Source organism: Strongylocentrotus purpuratus, unplaced genomic scaffold (genome assembly GCF_000002235.5).
Source record: "Strongylocentrotus purpuratus isolate Spur 01 unplaced genomic scaffold, Spur_5.0 spur5_scaffold_9, whole genome shotgun sequence".
Lineage (NCBI taxonomy): Eukaryota > Metazoa > Echinodermata > Echinoidea > Camarodonta > Strongylocentrotidae > Strongylocentrotus > Strongylocentrotus purpuratus.
This window is the reverse complement of record NW_022145615.1, coordinates 23,095,196-23,115,426: the sequence shown is the minus strand read 5'-3', so window position 1 is coordinate 23,115,426 and position 20,231 is coordinate 23,095,196. Positions and strand designations below refer to the sequence as shown.

Sequence of the window (20,231 nt, the reverse complement as noted above, 5' to 3'; positions counted from 1 at the left end):
ATAACTGTCCCAATTATCTACACAATTATCAGTTTCATTTTGTACATGTAAGTAAGTGAGATGTGATTGGTATAAAGGATTTTGATCTGAATTTAGGGTATATCTTCTTTTATCTTATTTGTTTACAGACCGTGATCATTGTTGAAGTCCACTGATCGACTGACACAAATAGCCAGATCTTATTTAATTGGATTGTTATGATTTATGCAGACTAACAAAAACAGACATAATTGTCTCTAAAAAGATAAACCTAAATCACTCTTTGCTTTCCAAAGGACAAACAAAAAACATAATGGAATATAATGTACTACAAGTAAGCGGGGAGGAGGGGGGGGGGGAGCACTTTTTTAATACTTTTTTTTCTCTCCAATTTTTACAGAAATATTTAGCGGCGACTCAGCCAGACGGTGAATAAGAGGGGGGGGGGGGGAGTAAGAGCACTAATTTTTTTATATTTGTTAGCCCGATTCGTTATAATTTTGTTTTGTTTTTGCGGCAGGGGGGTGGGCGGGGCCCGCCCCCCCCCCCCCCCCCCCCCCCCCCCCCCCCCCCCTGCGTGAATTCGCTCCTGGCTTAATTAACCTACCCCTTTGAGTTATAACATTCCTTTTTATGGGTGACATAATTTGATTGTATTGTTCAGATTTGTTTAGACCAGCAAAATATGACATTGCTCTAGATTCTAGATTCTATGTTATAATTATACAACACTAACCCAATTTTATTCGACCCCCATATGATGTACAGTGTGCGTGACATACGTGGATACCAACATCTCGGCCTAAGATCTACTCTGCTATACTGAATATGAGTGATAGAGTCAGTCGTCAAAGGCTGGGCTACTCAACTCGACTTTTTGGCGTGATTGGGCTGAAACGCTTCCAGGCCGAAATGTCTGACCTTAGCTATGCAGTGTTATTATGCATGTAGCTACATAGTACATGTACATGTAGTGCTAGTGATATCGGCACCGTGATATCAACTGAACATGTTCGTGAGTGAATAGTATTGGGACAGAATTTTAAGTCAAGAGAAGCGACCTTCCCTTCGATCCCGTTTGAAATTTTTAAGAGATATTAATTCAATATAATATTTATAATATGGCAGAAGCTTCTGTAGACCGCCCTCGCTTTTTCTGCCACAAATGCAGTGCAGAAATTCGTCCTGTTTTACCGGTACGTATGTTTACACAGTTATATTCAATCATCAATTTAGTCTTGTTTGAAATTGAGAGACCTCTCATGTGATGATCTGCGGTAGATTCTAGTCTATGTTGAGATTAAAGTTTTAAACACGTTCATTTCTAAGCTGTTGAAATAAGAGAGAAAGAGTGAGAGTGGGACTGACATGACTGAGAACAATTTCAGTGAGAGGGACGTAGATCATCAGATGACGTAGATGATTGAAGATGATAGGGCCTTTGATTAGCTAGCAGATTAGGGGCGTTAGACCTAATCTTGATTGAAATGGAAAACCACAATTCAATTCTGCACAGCAAGTTATCTTTATTTTGTCAAACAGTAGATTCTATATCTACACATCATTTTCTTTCATAGCTGAGTAGACCCTCTACTATAACTTATAAATTATATAACTAGTTTTACTTCATCAGCTGGGGCGCTGGTCCGAGAATGAGGATCATCTGCGTAAACGTGGACAAATAGCGCCCTCAAAAATAAGGATTGTCCGCATTTTCTCAGAAGTTTTTTTTTCATCAGTGCTCTGCGGGTTTCAGGTTCCCGAACGTAAACCGTGCGCTGGTGATGTGAAAAACGGATTCGCGTAAGAAAATAACCCTGTTCACTGTCTACTTTTATGGGTTGTTCGTCTTCGCAAGGATTTATCGCTCATAAAGTGAAAGTCGATGTAAAATGCATTAAGAAAATCATCGCGGAATCTGTTTTTTGCATCGCCAACGCCCGGATCAGAAATATGAAACGTCTGCGAAAATGCAGACAATGCTTAATTTTTTAGGACGCCTCCGTCCGTGTTTAGGAAGGCGATGCTCGTTTATGTGGACGATCCTCATTCTCAGACTAACGCCCGTACTGCTCATAGAAAAAAGTGTTAAGATAAGAGTAAGACATCCTGTTTTTATTCTCTAAATTCTCAAACATCACTGTACAAAACTCACCAGAATTGACTCATAATCAGCACAGGCATGACAATCAACAACATTGTTTTTACTTTACTGTCTCCTTGTTCTTCTTCTTCTTTGGTGTAGTCTGCTTCCTTCAATCTTGAAGATTCTTACAGAACTTTGGTGTAGTGTGTGTCACAAGGATAGGGTGCATGTGCTGAGGTGCCAATAATTGACAAGGTGCAAGTAAAAGCAGCATTGGATCTAGCTGCTGCAGCCTCTTGTCAATTGGAGACGAAAGGCTTCGACAGATGGGGCTGTCACGACATTGGCTGGGAGGGTGTTCCATGTCCTCACAGTTCTGGGGAAGAAGGAGTTCTAGTGTTGCTGAGTCCTGGATTGAGGTCAAAGATATCCTTGTGTGTGAACATTTCTTGTTGGTCTGATGGATTTGGTGATGTGTGCCTCTGAGTTGAACGGAACTAGCTGGTTGTGAATCTTGTAGAACATCACGAGGCGAAGGTGTTCTCATCGCTGTTGGAGTGATGTCCATCCAAGCTCCTGCAACATTGAAGATACGCTGGATGTGTTGCGGTATCGATTCAATGTGTATTGGGCTGCCCTTTGCTGGATCATTTCTAGCTTGATGGTGTATTTGGCCAGTGATGGATCCCATACGGAAGAGGCATATTCCACCAGGGATCTGACTAGTGCTCTGTATGCTGTTGCTTTAAACTTGGAAGAGCTCACCTGCAGATTTCTTCATAAAAAGGCCAGGGTGTGGTTAGCCTTTTGGCAGACACTGTCGATGAGTTTGTTCCATCTCAAGTCTGATGTTATAGTGACACCAAGCTATATTGTGGCTTCTACATGAGTAAGGATGGAGTTGTTAAGTTCGTACTGTGTACAATCCTGTTTCGCTTCCTGGTGACTGAGATGACCTCACACTTGTTGGTGTTCAGTTCCATCATCCGCTTCTTGGTCCAGTCATTGAGTTTGTTGAGATCTTGTAGTTGGTCAGCATCTGCATCTGACTGTACAGTGAGGTGGATGATGTCATCGTCAGTAAACAGACAAACTCTTGACTTGAGTTGGTCAGGCAATTCATTTATGAAGTACAGGAAGAGGCATGGGCAGAGGACAGAGCCCTGAGGCACCCCGGATTCCACGTTGACTTGAGATTATTTACATCCATCAAGGAGCACCTGCTGTTTTCTGTTCTGCAGAAAGCTGGCGATCCAATGGTTGTTGTGTCCTCTCACTCCATAGTAGTCTAGTTTCTTGATGAGACGCTGGTGGCCAACCTTATCAAATGCCTTGCTAAAGTCCAGCACTAGGATGTCCGTCTGTTTGCCATCTTGCAGGTTATTCATCAGGTCGCTCACCAGCCCTAACAGCTGTAGCTCACATGACCTGTGTTGCCTGAAACCATGCCGCAGTAGGTACAGGATATCTTGGAGGTTTCCATGTGTCATGATATTGCTCGCTAAGATATGCTCCATCAGTTTACATGATAAACAAGTTAGTGAGATGGGTCTGTACTTGTATTACTTGGTTCTGCTTTGTCTCCCTTCTTATAGTCTGGAACTATGTTCACATTTCTCCAATCTTCTGGTACATGTATCTCTCCAGTGCTGTAAGACTCCCTGTTGTGCTCTTCATTGTTGATAATTCCTGTGGTCTTCAAGGTTTTTTTTACATCTCTTAATAACCCTGCTTCTTTTCTTGATGAGCTTCGTGATTCTTGCCCATGGTAAGTTGGTTTTGGGCTTTAATAATGTCTGGGGAATGTGTGGCTCAATACCATACTTGAATCCGGTCTGAAATATGTCCCACAGTTCACTAGTGGAGGCCTCATCATACTTTGATGCTATCTCATCCGCAACTCTTGACATGCTGACCTGGAATGCGTCCCAGTCTGCTTTGCTGTAGACAGGAACTTTTCTTGGTATCTGTCGTCTACTAGATGGTTTCATGTCCAGGATTAGAAGAGGACAGTCATGATCTGAAATGCCAGGAACCATGGACACACTGTATGCGAGAGTAGGATTGTTGGTGAGGTACAAGTCAAGAACATTCTGTTGTCTTGTAGGTTCCTCTACTAGTTGGACTAGACCATTGTCATCCAACGACTCTCCAAACTTGTGATGCAAGGCAGGGTGGCCACATTCTTTCACCCCTTGGTTAATCCAGTCCCATCCTGGGAGGTTGAAGTCTCCCCTAATGACAATGAGGTGTTTTATGTTCAATCTTGAAAGTGATTTTTGGAGCTCAAGTAAGCTGGATTCGTCTCCTTCATGTGGCTTGTAGGAAGATGCGACCAGCCTGGATGCGACATACAGTGTTTTGGTTTCTGTCATCTCAATCTTGCACCACATGATCTCGCAATTTGTCTCTAACTCTTCTACCCTGCTAGCAATCAAGTCTTTCTTTATACAGTAGGCTTGCGGTTTTCTTGAGAAAGACTACCGAGAGTCCTTTTCAGGACTCCCTCATCATCCCCTCTCTCTCACATGGTTCAACTGCAAGCCTACTGTATATCTACATCACCATGCTAGCTGATACTTATAAGCAGCATCTAAGTTTTTCTTAGTTGCAATAAACACCCCTCGTTGGGCATCACTCAGCCTATCTCTGCGATGGATGTCATTGTCATACAAATCCGTAGGAAAGATTTCATTGTTTAGTATGTCCTTTGATAGCCAGGATTCTGTACCTACGATGATGATTATGACTAAGACTTGGAATGACAGTTTCTTAGCCCTCAGACAGTTGACATTCAATTAACCCTGTTAGTTTGGGCTCTGATCGGATTGGAAGATCGGAGCAACACCCTTGCACCTTTGATCGGTATCGGATCGGAAGATCGACCAAAAAAAAATCAGCTGATTTTTTTTTTTTTTTTTTTTTTTTTTTTTTTTAATGACGAAAATTTTCAAGTTTTTGGCTATCAAATGCTCAAAAAAAAATTCATGGCTGGGATTATTTTGTCATTTGGAGTTGTTGTAGACCATGTTTGTTGATATTTAGTGCCTTTTCATGACTTTGAAATTAATATAATATTGGTCTAAGAGAAGAGGCAAAACATGCGGCCCGCCATCTTGGATTATAATGTAGGCATGCATTTTAGTTATGATGGATGATTTTAGGATTCGTTTACATTTACCTGTACTTCAAAATCAACATTGATGTTCCTCTTTCTTAAAATTCATAACATGAATATCAAAAGTCGCCTATAACCAAACATGGTATATTATATGTAATGTATATACATGTAAGCTGCAATTGCAAATGCTGTAAGTGTAAAATGTAAAATGAAATGAGGGATGAACAAAGTATCCACTATGAAGGTGTAAAAACATTCTCATAGTAAATCCAGCACAATATTTTACAAAGGTACATGTAGTTAATTTTCTAAAAATGAAATGACTTTACATGTACATATGCTTTCATTGCTAGTTTGCTACACATACATGTACCTGTATTTCCCCCTCTATAAATAGATTTCAAAGGAAATTGGTCACGTGATAGTTTGCTCAACTTTTGGGGGGAATTCCCTTTGACGTTATGTTCAATGCAGTTTTCTGTTGATTGAAAAGAGGGTGTGTGTAGTGCAAGTTTTTCATTGCATTTCCTCATTGACAAGAACGGTTTAATAGTGCTTTATGAACTTTTCCAGCTTCTGCTCAATACTTTGTGCAATCTTGTGAATGTAAGTACATTGTGAGTAGGCTACATGTACATGTATGTAGTACATATATACACTATGTATAAAATGTAAATAACTAAAACGTTTGCATACATGTACGTACATGTAAATTGTTTGCAACTTTGGAAAGGCATTGTGCTTGGGATACTGGGAAATACCCAAGTATGTGTACATTACGGTCTACTTGTGTATAAAGTTGTGTGGAAGTGGAACGATGTATGTATTATTCAGGTACCGGTATGCAATATTGAAACTATTTTTTTAATTCACCTTGCAAATCTTGCAACTGTGTACTATTTTGTATTTTGTTGCTTCATGTACATGTAGGTTATAATGATGTGGACATACAATGTTTAGGCCTAGCCCTGAAAATATAAACAATGTACACTGTACACGTACATGTACTATGAGCAGGTACATTGCCGTTCTATGAATTTCCTGGTTACGGTCTACTGGTGTTAGTTGTGTGGCAGTGGAACGCTGCATATGTGTGAAACGGTGCATGTATTTTTTGTGTAAACTATATTGAAACTACATTTTGAACTCACCTTGCAAATCTTACAAAGTATAATATTTTGTATTTTGTTGCTACATGTACATGTGCTGTAGGTTAATATGATGAGGTGTACATATTACATGTACATGTATATACTGCACATGTTTAATAGGCCCTAGCCCTAACAATATAAACAAGGTATATGAGCAGGAACATGTACATAGTCTAGCTATGAATTTCCTGGTTACAGACTTACAATCAAAAATCCTGATGAAAGTTTATGTTTATAACTGGGCTGAAGCAGTACATGTAAGTGTATACATGTCATGTCCCGTACTACATGAAATGTTGTACGGGACAAAGTTTATTCATGTCATTAATAAAAGAAATGAAGTAAATCTCACAACCTTCATATCGTTTTACTATACCGGTAAACATGTACATGTATACATGTGTACATGTGTATGGGAAAATAAGAGAATCCTGGGCTTCAGAATTTGAGACCCCTAAACGGAAGCCTGGGAAAAGCTTTATGGCTGAAATGGCTTGGCTAATATCTGTCCTGAAGTTTTTTTCAAACTGGGTAGCGCCCTAGATAGTGACCCAGACCATTGATTCATAGTATCTGGAAATTTGGATGACATCAAATTTGAACTAATTGTAAACAAAGAGCCTTTGAAGTCACCATAGATGATAGTACATAAAATCACTTGATTTTGTTGGTTTAGGCATTAATCTAAAATATCATTTAATTGGTTGCCAAAAAAAAGCAAATCTAAATTTTGTGAATTTTTAAAGTTCAAACACGGAATCGCCCTCTATATATCTTGTTTGTATCATAGAATGGAGGTCCGTTATTGATTCAATTTCTTTTTGCTTTAATGCAGGATTTTGTATGCCCTCAGTGCGATGGAGGATTTATAGAAGAGTTAGAGAACGACAGCAGCACTGACCATTCTGACGGATCAAGGTTCGTAAATTGTATTACTCCACTGAAGTTATCTAATAATGTGCTGCATGTTAAATGTTTCAATATCACTTTATTAACAATCATGATTATTAACAAAGGAAGTATTAAAAGTATTGTATAGATATGAAAGATAGAAAAGTAGAAAAAATTAAAAGCTCAGGTCATATTTTATTATTGATTGACAGAGCAGGGCTAATACATCACATTATTTATGAATATGATGGAATATGTGATACACAGTACCGTTACCGTATACACTTTTGACAGACAAGTTAAACATGTCGTCTGGTTGGGGTCACAAGGTCGTTAAATCCATGTTAAAGTAATATGGATCAATGCTATTGGGGCTCTAAACAGACGATGTTACCTAAATACGAGAAGTAACAAGATGCATATATAGAATTTAGAAACAGTACATGTGACTGATGTTGAAGAATCATCATATGAAACAAACATGTTTTACCTAGTCTCTTCATTCCTATGAGAGCTGTTGTAAAAATAGCAATAATGAAGTAAGCATATAATACAGATATACACATATTTAGTCAAGTTTTGAAGACTGCCCACGAAATGTAGTTTTGACCATATATTAACATGTACATGTATGTCCCTTTGTTGTAGCTTTGGCAGTCATTACCACAGTATGGTACATGAAAGTTCGGTTATTTGTAACTTGATCAAGATATCTGTATTTAGCATGGGACCTAAGTGAGTGAGAAATAAATGATATGTTAACCATCTCGCTGCACTTGTACGATTGTTGCCACTTTACATGCAACAGTACACAGGACAATCATACTTGAACAACTACCTCCTTCTGCATGGAAAAATAAACTGAATTCACCATTTACAACGCCCCATTTACGTATTATTGAATTGGTTTAGTAAAAAAAAAACATGACGTGCAGCGCAAGTCTCATATTGTTTGTTTTACAAAGTAAGGCCAGATATTTACATTATAATACAAACACATCAAAATACTAAAGCAATATAACAAAATAACAATGATGACATCACACAGCAATATTATTAAAGATTTTTAAAAATGTATCAAAGATGTGGATAAATAGTTAGCAAATTAATGCTATTAAATGTCCAACGATAAATTTAATTGAACATGTGCAGGAATATAAGGCTGATTAATAATATTACTGGTAGGCATGTTTTATGTACTCCATGACTTTTTCTGTGCTTTCCTCATTTAGCCATCCCGCTGATGACAGAGGGGTCTCCTTTGAAGCAGAAAACGATCCTTTCCAAACTTTTGTCTTCTCAACGGTAAGACTTACATGTAAATTAACCCCTCGCATGCCATCGGCGATGATTGGCAATCCCGCCCATGAATATGGTTATTGAACAATGAGTTTGGACTGAAAAATGACTTCTCTTGTTCTTCCTGATAATAATAATAATAATAATAGCCTAATAGTCCACTCCAAATTTTATGAAACCGAAACGGAAATTCTTTTTGCCCAATTGATTGTGAGCCCGGCAGCCACTGAGCAGCGCCAGATCGACGTTGCTCTATCCCTTAATGTTGAACGCCAAACAAGGTAGCAACAACTCCCATCTTTTAACGTCTTTTGGTATGACGCGGCCGGGGTTCGAACCCACGACCTCCCGGTTGTGAGGCGGACGCTCTACTGACTGAGCCAACACTCCGGTAATTAGATTCCTTCATTTTGGAAATCTATTCCTTATGAATATATTTTTTATTCTCAAATTAATAAGAAAGCAAGCACTGTTATTATAAAAGTCAACAGTAAATTAAAAGTCAACGGTAAATTCTTGAAAGATACTAAAATGAAGATAATCATTTAGTGATGAGCTAAAGTCTAGAGCAAATCTGATGTTGACTGTTCTCGGTAGAATGTTAAGCAAACCATTTGGCAAACGGTTTTCAAAATTTGTAATTCCAATCATAAATATCTTGATAATCAGACAGGCGATGGGCTTCTAAAAGTCCTGGGGTTCCTGACTGACCTAAAGGTTTATAATTATCATTGCAGCATGAGATAAATCCAGAATTTTGTTTCAGAATCTGAGACAAAGTTACCGGATCCCTTGAAGGCCCAAGTGCTCAGTGACACATAAACCACTTTTTCTCAAAATGACCAAAATGGAGTTACGTCTTTGTGTCACTGACCCTCGACATGTATTTTCTATATTGACAGCTTTTTAGTGACATGATGAATGAAGCACCAGGGAACAACGCATCGAGAAGACCCAACGTCGTTGGCAGTCCCTCGTCATCATCGCCGCCAACCTCCTCCTCGTCGTCATTGGGAGGAGGAGCTCAGTCTTCATCCACCCAGTCGAACAGGAATCCTGGGGCAACGGACAGCAACAGAACATTCGCTATGCATGCTCCTGGAACCAGGACAACGTTGAGGATTCACGGTGGACCGCGGGGAGCTACTCCGCCCGATATGATAGCGTTAGTGTCTTTATCGAGCTCCATATCATTATCAATGTTGTTGTTGTTATTGGTAATAGTTTTATGGCGTTCATTCAGTATTGAATATATAGGCCATATTTTCAGTTTTATAAGAAAAATCAGTTATCCGTAAAGAAAACTGAAAATAAAAAATTGTAATAATATAATTATTGTTATTAATAGGTCTAACTGACCCTAATATACTTCATCTTGGTGCTCAGAATAAGTGGAAATTGTAGATAGCTCTCAGATATGTCAAGGTAATTTGTGTGACATTTATGTATGTTATAACACAGAGCTCAGTTAATATGCACTATCATGCCAAGTTATTGATAAGTACAAGATGTTTAGTAGATCGTGTGATCTAATATTTTTTCCCTTTTTATTTTCCTATGTAGTTTCCTGCAGCAGTTTTTAGGACTGGCACCCCCTCCCCCAGGACCGGGGGGTGTACACTTCCCAGTGTGAGTACCCATCTGTTTATTCCCAACTCTGATACTATCTGTGCATGGGCAGATAAAGGCCATTTGTACAAAATTGTAAAGCTGATCAAGACGAATGCTGTATGCATGTTCATGAAAGTCTTGTACTTGTTATTCATTTATGCACCGATGGTACATTCTATAATGCACAGATGGAAGTATTCTTTTCAAGAGGGCAAATAAAAGGCATTCATGAAGCACCTCCATCAATTTGGCTTGCCTGATCGAGATGATATTTAAAAAATCTTCTTTAACCATCCAAAAGTCCAGTTAAAGTAACTCCGTAACATTGTTGAAGGTTCATGAAAAAACTGCATAATTTTTGTTTGAAATGTAACTTATTACATCCTTCTACCATACTAACTCTCTAACATGCTTAAAATCCTGAAAAAATTCTCAAACCACAAAGATATTTATAGTTTTCTTTTTAATTGCACAATTAATTCACGATTTTAAAGTCCAACTACACCAGTTGTACCTTTGAAAGTGTAATATGTTTTGCCCTTTTGTAATCAAGAGATAAAAAGAATATCAAATTTTTGATAGAAGCATTTCACCACCAAACTATGTACACAGATACATGTATATCAACCAGGTGTGTATCGTGAGAGGCTCCAAAATGACCTTAGCAAGAGAATGGTCAAATTGGGACATTTTCTTTTCATATGAGCTGTGATCAAGTCTCTACGGTCCTACCAACATTGGTCAATACTCGTAGAAGTGATATAACATTACTACAATGCTTAAATTAGGACATTTTCTTTGCATACAAGCTGTGATCAAGTCATTGGACAAAAGTGATATTAGTTATGTATTCAAAGTGGTATAAAAGTATATTTTGCAATGTTTCTTTGACATTTTTTGTTTACAGTCAGATGTTCAACATGCATGGCAGTCCAAGAGATTATGCATGGGGGGAAGGAGGTCTAGATCAAATTATTACACAGGTAATGTCCTCTTCTCACCTTTGCAGTCATAGTATCAGGATTTACCCATTCCAATACTACCTGGTCCTCAAATACTTGTGAATAGCAAAGAAATTTTGAGAGTCAAATTCTGTGTTTAGATCAATTTATTATGCATCCAGACTTTGTAATTAGTAGTCTTAATATTAAGTGACTTGTGCCTCTGAGAGGAAAAGCAAACTGAATCACTGTGACAGACCTGCCAACCAGTACGATGTAATCATATTTTGTACGAGTTTTAGAAGTAAATATGACAGTACGATTTTCCTATTAAATGTGCTTTAAAAAAAAAAATTGAACACACCAGTCATGACGAAATCATGCATATTCAACCAATGATCAATAAAAAAAAAACTGTAAGAGGCATTGATCTGTGCTTTAACAAAAAAAATACAACTTTTGTCAGTAAAAATACAACTTTTGGGACTATTAAAATACAGTTTTTGAACTCCAGAGGTTGGCAGGTCTGCTGTAACCTCGGGTCTCTCTCCTCCCGGTATCAATAAAGAAGATGTGTAGGTGGGCCACTACACTAGATGTTCCATGTACTCTTTTACAAAGAGATTGGTGGGTCCTTAACATGCGAAAGTGATGAACTTTTTCCCTTACCATGTACAGAGCAATACTAAATTTTGACATCTTGCATGATTGCATCTACTCAATATTTTGCATACAAGAGCAGGATCATACATAAAAATTCTCTTTAACTTTGCAAAATAGATGTTGATATTTTGTTGATATATTTAAAATCTCATTGAACTGGAGTTAAAAGTCACCCTAAAGTATGCTTTTTTTTTAAACTGAGACGTTAATACATTTCCTATAAAGAATATTTTTTTAATTCTTAGAAATGTTTTCTTACATTCTGACACATATAATATCAGTAACTGTGTTATAAATGCCTCCCTGAATGTATCAAAGTGTAGTGACATATACTGTGGAGGACATTCATTTCCATTGACTATATACTTTAGAAAAATCGAGTTATGAATACTGTTCATTAATATTCAAATTTTTGCTGTTTTTCTTCTCAGTTATTGAATAACGCTGACGGTCACGGTCCACCCCCTGCTACTGAAGTTGACATCAGGCGGTTAGAAATGATAACAATAAACAACATTCATATCGGTAACAAAACAATGCTTGAATTAAATTAAATTGTTGTTTGATTAGAATAGTGTCATAAGAATCGTTGTCTTCGCATCATGCAGTTAGAAACATTAAAGGGCCACTCTAACCGAAACGGGCTTTAAAAAATAAAAAAAAGACATTTAGAATAATTTTTGACGAAGATTCCGAACATGTCAATGATTTTTCTTAAAAATCATCAATAAATCTGGAATCAAGCTTTAAAAATAATGACTCAGAACGCTCAGAAAAAAAGCCCAGTTTCGGTGATGACGCATTTGACGTCACTGCAGGAGCCTCTCCGATGAAAAGGAGGGTGATTTAGGCATTAAAATGTCTTTAAAAAGGCAAACTATGATATTAATTGAAAAAAAGACATTTATCAAAAAAATAATATGCACTTGAAAATCCCAGTATGTTTCTGGCAATTTTGTCACTCCTAATTATGAAATTATCAAATTATCAAATTTGACATGCCCGCAATGACGTCAAATGCGTCATCAAGCCATGTGACCGTATTACCCTTTTTTTGAGGGGCGTAGCCCAGCAAGCGTGAGAACTGTGAAAAATGGATGGTTATTATCCTTTTTTGGTCAATTTAGAGATTTTTCTGAAAAATCAGAGTCTGGAATATTAATAAGTACAGGTGTATTCATGTTTTGAAAGGCTATGTTATTTGGGTTAGAGTGGCCCTTTAAAGATAAATAACACTCATTTATAAATAATACCTATGATGTATCTTTAAGATGTTGTTTGATTACAGCTATGTCATTAGATTTTAATTATCTGCTGTTTTTTCAAAGATGTATAGTGTCACTTTGGTGTAAGACCTCACAGATGTACTAAGAGCAAACAAATAAGTTTTACCAGCATTTCTGTCTCCCTATACTGAAATGTTTTTTCTTTTCTAGCCAAAGTGCTTTATAAGTCTTTTTATATAATGGCCATTGCTATTATCATTGTTATTCTAATTATCATTATTGCTCTGATAAAATATAGACTCAAAATTCTGTCTTTTTATTAACCTTTGTTATTAACCTATCATTTCATAACGTATGCACACTTTATTATAAAGCAAGTCACCTCGGAAACATATATGTAGGTCTCAAGAGAGTTGGGCCTAAAAAAAAAGATGTTGTATCGCGGTTTAGGTGCCAAAACATGGGTCGGTCGGTTGGAAATCCTTTCTTTCTTCTTTTTACTCCCTCTTTGGGCTGATATTTCTCAGTTTGAAATCCTTTAATACATTTTTTTCCTAAAAAACGGTAATAAAAAAAGATTTCAAGATTTTTGGGTAGGTCGCAAAGGGCAATACAACATTTTTTTTTTTAGGCCTCCTAGTTATATGAGCTGTTATTTAAGTAAAAAATATAAGGGGAAAAGAAAATAGTCTCAGTAATGTAACTATACATAACATCTTTTATTCCTTCCTGAGATTAATGATTGTAATGATTTATTTCAACAGAACAATCAGCAGATTGTCCGGTGTGTATGGAAGCGTTTAAAGGTGACGAAGCGGCCAAGCGTTTACCGTGCACTCACTTCTTTCACCCAAAATGCGTAGAAACATGGTTGGAAATGGTACGTATGTTGTTTTAGCATCTGAAACAATTTCTGTTTGTTATCTTTTTTAGGAAGAAAGAAAGAAAGAAATGTGAACGAGCGAGTAATGTTGCGACTTTGTTTTGAATATGACCCTACTTCGGGTTCGTTATTCAAAACTCTTTCTATACACTCAGGATTTTTTATTGATCACTGTATCAAAAGCTTTCTTTAATTCTATGAAAACATCACCAGTTTTATAGACCCTCCTCAATGGCATCATACCCATCCGCTTCGTCTAGACGATCAATGATAGCATTAATTTTATCTTTTACTGCCTCACGAACAGCCTTGTGTGCAGTATGCAAAAACTCTTGTCCTTTAAAGCCAAAAAAATATTTATATATATATATACAATGTATATATATATATATATATATATATATGTATGTTTCCGGTATAACACAGAAGGCAAACACAGAATGTGCTGACGAAAAAATGTTAGTAGTTTTTTTGTAAGCGGTGAGAGGCAGTGTCATTAACACAGTACTCGGTTATAATACTCACAGGAATTTGTGCAGAGCAATATAGACATGTATCTTTCGATGCATTCCGAAATAGTCGAAATCAAGCTGCTACATTATTTTTACCTCTCTAGGAGCTCAATGTTGATGAAATCCAATTAATATAATGTCCAGAGGCAAATTCAGGCAAAATAAAGGCATTTTCTGAAAAGTATCACCAAAAACCAGGAGCTCGATGAAAACACGGCTCGATGTCTCGGCTTCACATAACCGTATGGCAGTCCAGTTTTAAGAAGAATCTGGTTTTACTACGTGCTGTCATTTTCTTATTTCTTTCGTATTTCAGCACAACACATGTCCTGTATGCAGAAAATCCATCAACGAAGAGTCGGCACCGGGTGATTCCGCGTCGAATTCTAACGCAAGATAAGAAAAGGAGAACTGCATGTATCGTTTTATTTTGAAATTTTAATAGGATATTTCTCATTGAAAATATATATATAGTACTTGACCGGTGAGTGATTGACATGTGACGATTGTATACCTACTGGAGGATTTCATAGAATAACTATGCGGATATTGACTGGAGGAAGGTGCAATAGAAGCGGACCGATGGATTCTCTATGGAGTCTATTTTCGTGAAGATTCGAGGCATAGCCGAGACTTTTAATTCTCATGAGGGAGATATTTCAGCGGGAGCCAGTCATTATCTGATATATATTATACAGACTTTGTATTAAAGACTTGGAATAATTTGTAGCAAATATTTTAATAAATGAGGAGATTGCCAGCAGTACTGCGAAAGTGGTAATTTTTTTCCTGCAACTATTGTCTCTTCAACTCTTTGCTGCTCGAGCTGCATGCATTTGAAACTGTAGATATTTATGTGTTTCTTTTATTTCAAGCATGCTGACTGAATTGCATAATTTATGGAAATTAATTGCAGTGAAAATTTCCTGCTTTTACAGTATATGTTACAAGAGTGACAACGGGGCGTCGTGGCGTGCGCCTGTAATCCAGCCATCAATGGAAGTTACCAACTGATTCAGCCGAGGATGCAGGTTCGAAACTGAGTCATGTCGCTCAGATGGTGACGTTATAGGTCGCTCCCCAGATGTAAATAATCATATCTGATTGATACACGTCTGTAAAAACCAAATTAAACACACGCTTTTTAGTCCATATCTGATCCCCGTGTGAATGATATGACACACACATAATAACACATTGGACTGAATAGATCCTTTCGCCACACAACACTTATTAAAGACCTCAGCACAGGCAGGAAAAAATTAATATTTGCATACAGTGCGCTTCATTTTTTTTGTATCCCACTGCACACCAAGAAGTAAGTTTTCTTAGAGGCCAGTGTTTGCACAAATCGTTTTATTTTACCTTCTGTCATTCATTTACATGTAAAAGCCTTTATTTAGCCACTGCAATTTTTTTATGGAGAGGGTTGACCATGTTATATGTGAACAAGGGTAAGTAGTGGTGATATTGGGCCCACACTAGAGTGATTGGTCTGTTGCCTATATAGAATTTTTATTGTACTGTAGCCCAATATGATCTTCTGCAAGTTTTAGGAGCAGTCTCTATTTTAATATCTCTAAAGAAGAAACTGTTTGGAGCCAAAAGGGTATTTAGTTGTATCATTTTACAAGGATTGAACGCCCCTTTGGCCCCAAACAAATGCTATACTGATCCTTCAGGGTTTTATTTATCCAATTGTTCCTTTGTATTCGCATTTGTCAATATTTCGTTCATTTAAGTGATACACATTGTTTTTAACGTCCTTCTAGTTATGCAATTGTGATAGGACCATATTTATCAATATATATTGCTTTGTTTGGCAAAGAAAACCTGACCTTTTTGATAGTTTCAAGGCCTCCGGAACGGTCTCTTGCATTTTGATGGTGTTCTGTATTGAAATGAAAAACACCAGCAGTACACCAAACCAATGACAATGAAATACAATGGACTACCTTTACTAATTGAATGATTTACCTCATTAGGTAGCTTTATAGCAAAACGTAGTGGCATGAAAAGACGTGTCCGGAACGCAAAATGCATAATCGTTGAAAATCATAATTCTATCACAATATTAAGTAGAACTATGTGTACTGTCTCGGATATGCTTAATGTTACCCAAACTTTCATCAGGATGTGTCAATAGAGAACTTTTAATTAACAAACATCACTGACTATCATGCCTTTTGCGTTCCGGACGCCTCTTTTTCATACCACTTCATTTCGCTGAGGATATACGATGTGCTATATTACCAAAATTTCTGAAAATAATGTAGATTATTCGAAAGGGAACTACCATGACTTTTATACAAAATATAAAAAGGCTGGACTATAAGAGGTCAGGAGATTTATGGTATGTATGACACCAAAGATAGATATCTTACTCTATTTATCAGACTTCTTTTGATCAAGTCATGTAGGCCATGCTAAATATAGGTGGAACATGACGCATTTGTGAAATCTTTTTCTATACAAATGCAGATGCAACGAAATAGATAAACATGTGTGTCATTGTCAGATGGGTGAAATTAACTAACTTTGGCAAAGGGTGTGTATAAAATTATATGAAGATCTACCATTACTTTATATAGAGAAAAATGTGTGAAACCTCTTTGTAGTCTTTTTATTTATAGCTTGCCTTTATTTTTATTTTATCACAATCCTCATTGTACCTTTTCCTTTTTATATTTGTAAGAAGGGTGAATTGAAACAGTTAGGATTAATCTTCCTGGGAATGAAATTGACTAATTGTTTTTTATTAGAAACTGCAGTAATGTGAAATGTAAAAAAACATATATAGTTGATTACTCGGGTTTCTAAATACAAAATACACCAGAAACAAAATGGCAAGAAACAGTGTTGCGATTCCGTAGCAGGAATGTCTGCGGATGCCAGTGTCTCATTCTGATTCGGGCACTTTCAGGACTGGGTCTCTGTTTGGGGGTAATAAAGTTGAACTAATCAGTATACTTAAAGGCTGGTAATTTTGTACGATACCATGTTTCCTATAAGCTGCCCATATTGAAATTTTGTCCTTTGTCCATGTATAGCGCAGTAGAACATGTATATAAGAACTGCTTCAGAGAAAATTAAATGGGGTCTTCACAGACAGGTGTATTTTTTTCCTTCCAATAAGAGTTAACGCCATTGTGACTATTAACAGATGACATTTTACTTTATTGCGTGTCCATAGGCTACTCCATGTCTAAGTTTGATTTGTATAGCAATAACTTAAAAAGTATCCTGCAATGTGTGATTGCTACGGACACGTGTCTACAAAAAAAAAAATTGCATTTGTAAGCCGAAGACTCATAAAATATTTAAGGTACATGTAGCATGGCGAAACTGGTTGCACGAAAAGGTGCGTCTGGAACGCTAAATGCATAATTGTTGAAATTCATAATTTTATCACACAGAGGTAGATAGCCATATGGTTAGGAAATGGAGCTGGTAAATGCATGTATTATCTTGATTAGGATTCATGCTGCCTAAGTTTCAGTCTGATATGTCAAAAAGGAACTTTAAATCAACAGACATCTCTGACTATCATCCCTTTTTGCGTTTCGGACGCATCTTTTCGTGCCACTAAAGCTTCCTAATGGTGAATGTGGAAGCCATTTCATGTTTGCTTTAATTGAAAGCTCACGAGCCGTTATATCATACAAGCAGAACGCCTCAACATATTATGATGACTAATGTGATCTTGGCAGACAACCATGATTCCTTCACTCTTCCTCTTATTATCCTGTGATATAATTACATAATACAATAGTAAAATGCAGTTATTTTATTCTTATCAAGTTTAGAATGTGTGAACATCTGCTGAATATATTAATTATTATATGGGTTCTGACATTGAACAGTTTGTCTCAGTTTTTTAATTTTTTGAGAATCTGTAAATCTTTTAACAGAGCTGAAAACAGCTTATTCTGAGAACTATAAAAGCATCATCTCATGATGGTATACATATTTTTAGAAGTATGAGGATGTTTTTTGTTTTTTTTTTGATGGAAGGGGTGTGTGGTTTAGCTTCCATTGCTTTCAACCTTTCTTGTATTCACACTTCTGGTTAATCATAAAACGACAAACCGCTAGCTCCATTTTTGAAGTGGTAAGACGTTTTTACAAATGAACACTTATCTGTTTTCATTGAAAGGAGTTGATTTGTGTTTGCCCCTTACATGTAAATAGTGTCCATGTGATGTGTTGTATTTCTCCAGAGGTATTTTTACCAACAGATTCTGCTTTATTTCTATAAAGCAACTACAGTGTACATCCTACATACAGTGGATAAAAAGGGTTGTTGTGTGGCAAACGGTCCATTTTCAAAAGTATTCAAAAGAATGCACATTTACCTAGCAACAAGCTTACATTCACCTGTGATTCATTATTGTATCTCAATCAGACATGGTTTGTCCTTTTGAACGAGGCTCTCCGCAAGGATATATGCATTAAAATTTGATTTACATTACGAATATGGTCTGTAATGCAGAGCTATAGAAATTCTCAGTGCAGTCCAGTGTCTATTTTTGTGCTGATCGGCACTCGTGGCAAGCCCGAGATCATGCCAGTTGCAATTCATGGCTCTCCACAAGGATATATGCATTAAAATTTGATTTACATTACGAATATGGTCTATAATGCAGAGCTATAGAAATTCTCAGTGCAGTCCGGTGTCTATTTTTTTTGTGCTGATCGGCACTCGTGGCAAGCCTGCGATCATGCCAGTTGCAATTCATGGCAAACAAAAGGTTAAATAAATGCAGTTAACTCTGCGTAAGTTGAATCTGTTTGGACCGCAAGAAAAATAGTTTGATGTATGCAAAATTTGACTTCGAAATGTAAATAACACATGTCTTGCATAGTTTGGTCCCCCAAAATTGATTCGAAGATATGACTTGTGTGACTTTGAGTTATGCATAGTTAACTGTAAAATGTATCTACAATAATATATCATTTTATCCTTGAAAAATTAAATTGATGCTCCTTCAGCTCATAACAGAAGATAATGATGGAACTCTGATTACATATATGGATTTCCAATACTTACATGATGAAGGATCGTTTCTTTCCCTTGATTTTCTCTAGAAATGACCAAGGGTTTGGTTGTATGTTTTCTTCAGCTCTTTAAATAGCATCGTCACAAGGCAAGTAAGGCTTCTTTATGGTTTCAACTTAATTGGTCAGAATAGTACATCGAGAGGTTTGCATTCTTCAAGTCACATTGAGTGAAACCCCTCAATAAAGAAATATGTATATTAGTTGCTGTTTTGATTTTTTTTTTCATGATTGAAGAAATTGAATCTATGATGATATGCACCAAACATATTGTACTATGGAAATAGGGGAAGATAGATCACAAAGACCTTCAATAATTCCATCTAAGGCAACATCAATAGCCTTGTCCATGGCTCATTGAAATATGCAAGCAGTATACAATGATGAATTATGTCATCCAAACACGATTTCTATAGGATTAAAAACAAAATAGGATATTGACATTTTCCATGAGTTGGTATTTTGAAAGTCTTTGCGGTCGCGTTGATTCCATGCATCTATCATAATAGCCTGTCACTCTTCATGAATTAATTATTGCTATAATAACATTGATTGTGTTGAATAAAGTGTATTCTCTAATATTTGATATGAATAGTTTATTTTAAAGATGAAGTTGAGTTCTGGTCATGCGATTGCATTGTGAAAGAAACGGTGTGGAACTGACCAGAAAAGGTTGATCATCTAGCATATAAGAATTTGTGTGTATTGCAAGGTTCTGGAATCATCAAAATGATAAGAAATTTGGCCAAGTCTTGGTAAAGTTACAAACACTTGCACAGAAAGATGTATATGGGACTACACGAACACGTG

At 36.8% G+C, this 20,231-nt stretch overlaps 1 protein-coding gene across 1 annotated transcript; it reads left to right on the top strand.

The window, feature by feature from the left end:
- The first annotated feature begins 940 nt into the window (after positions 1 to 940).
- On the top strand, positions 941 to 20,009 carry LOC588662 (E3 ubiquitin-protein ligase RNF126). Its single transcript, XM_011685362.2, has 9 exons — positions 941 to 1,175; positions 7,173 to 7,255; positions 8,461 to 8,533; positions 9,430 to 9,692; positions 10,091 to 10,156; positions 11,046 to 11,121; positions 12,174 to 12,267; positions 13,733 to 13,848; positions 14,680 to 20,009. Exons 1-9 carry the CDS (start codon positions 1,101 to 1,103, stop codon positions 14,761 to 14,763), a joined length of 930 nt encoding a protein of 309 aa, XP_011683664.1. The 5' UTR covers positions 941 to 1,100; the 3' UTR covers positions 14,764 to 20,009.
- The last annotated feature ends 222 nt before the right edge of the window (positions 20,010 to 20,231 follow it).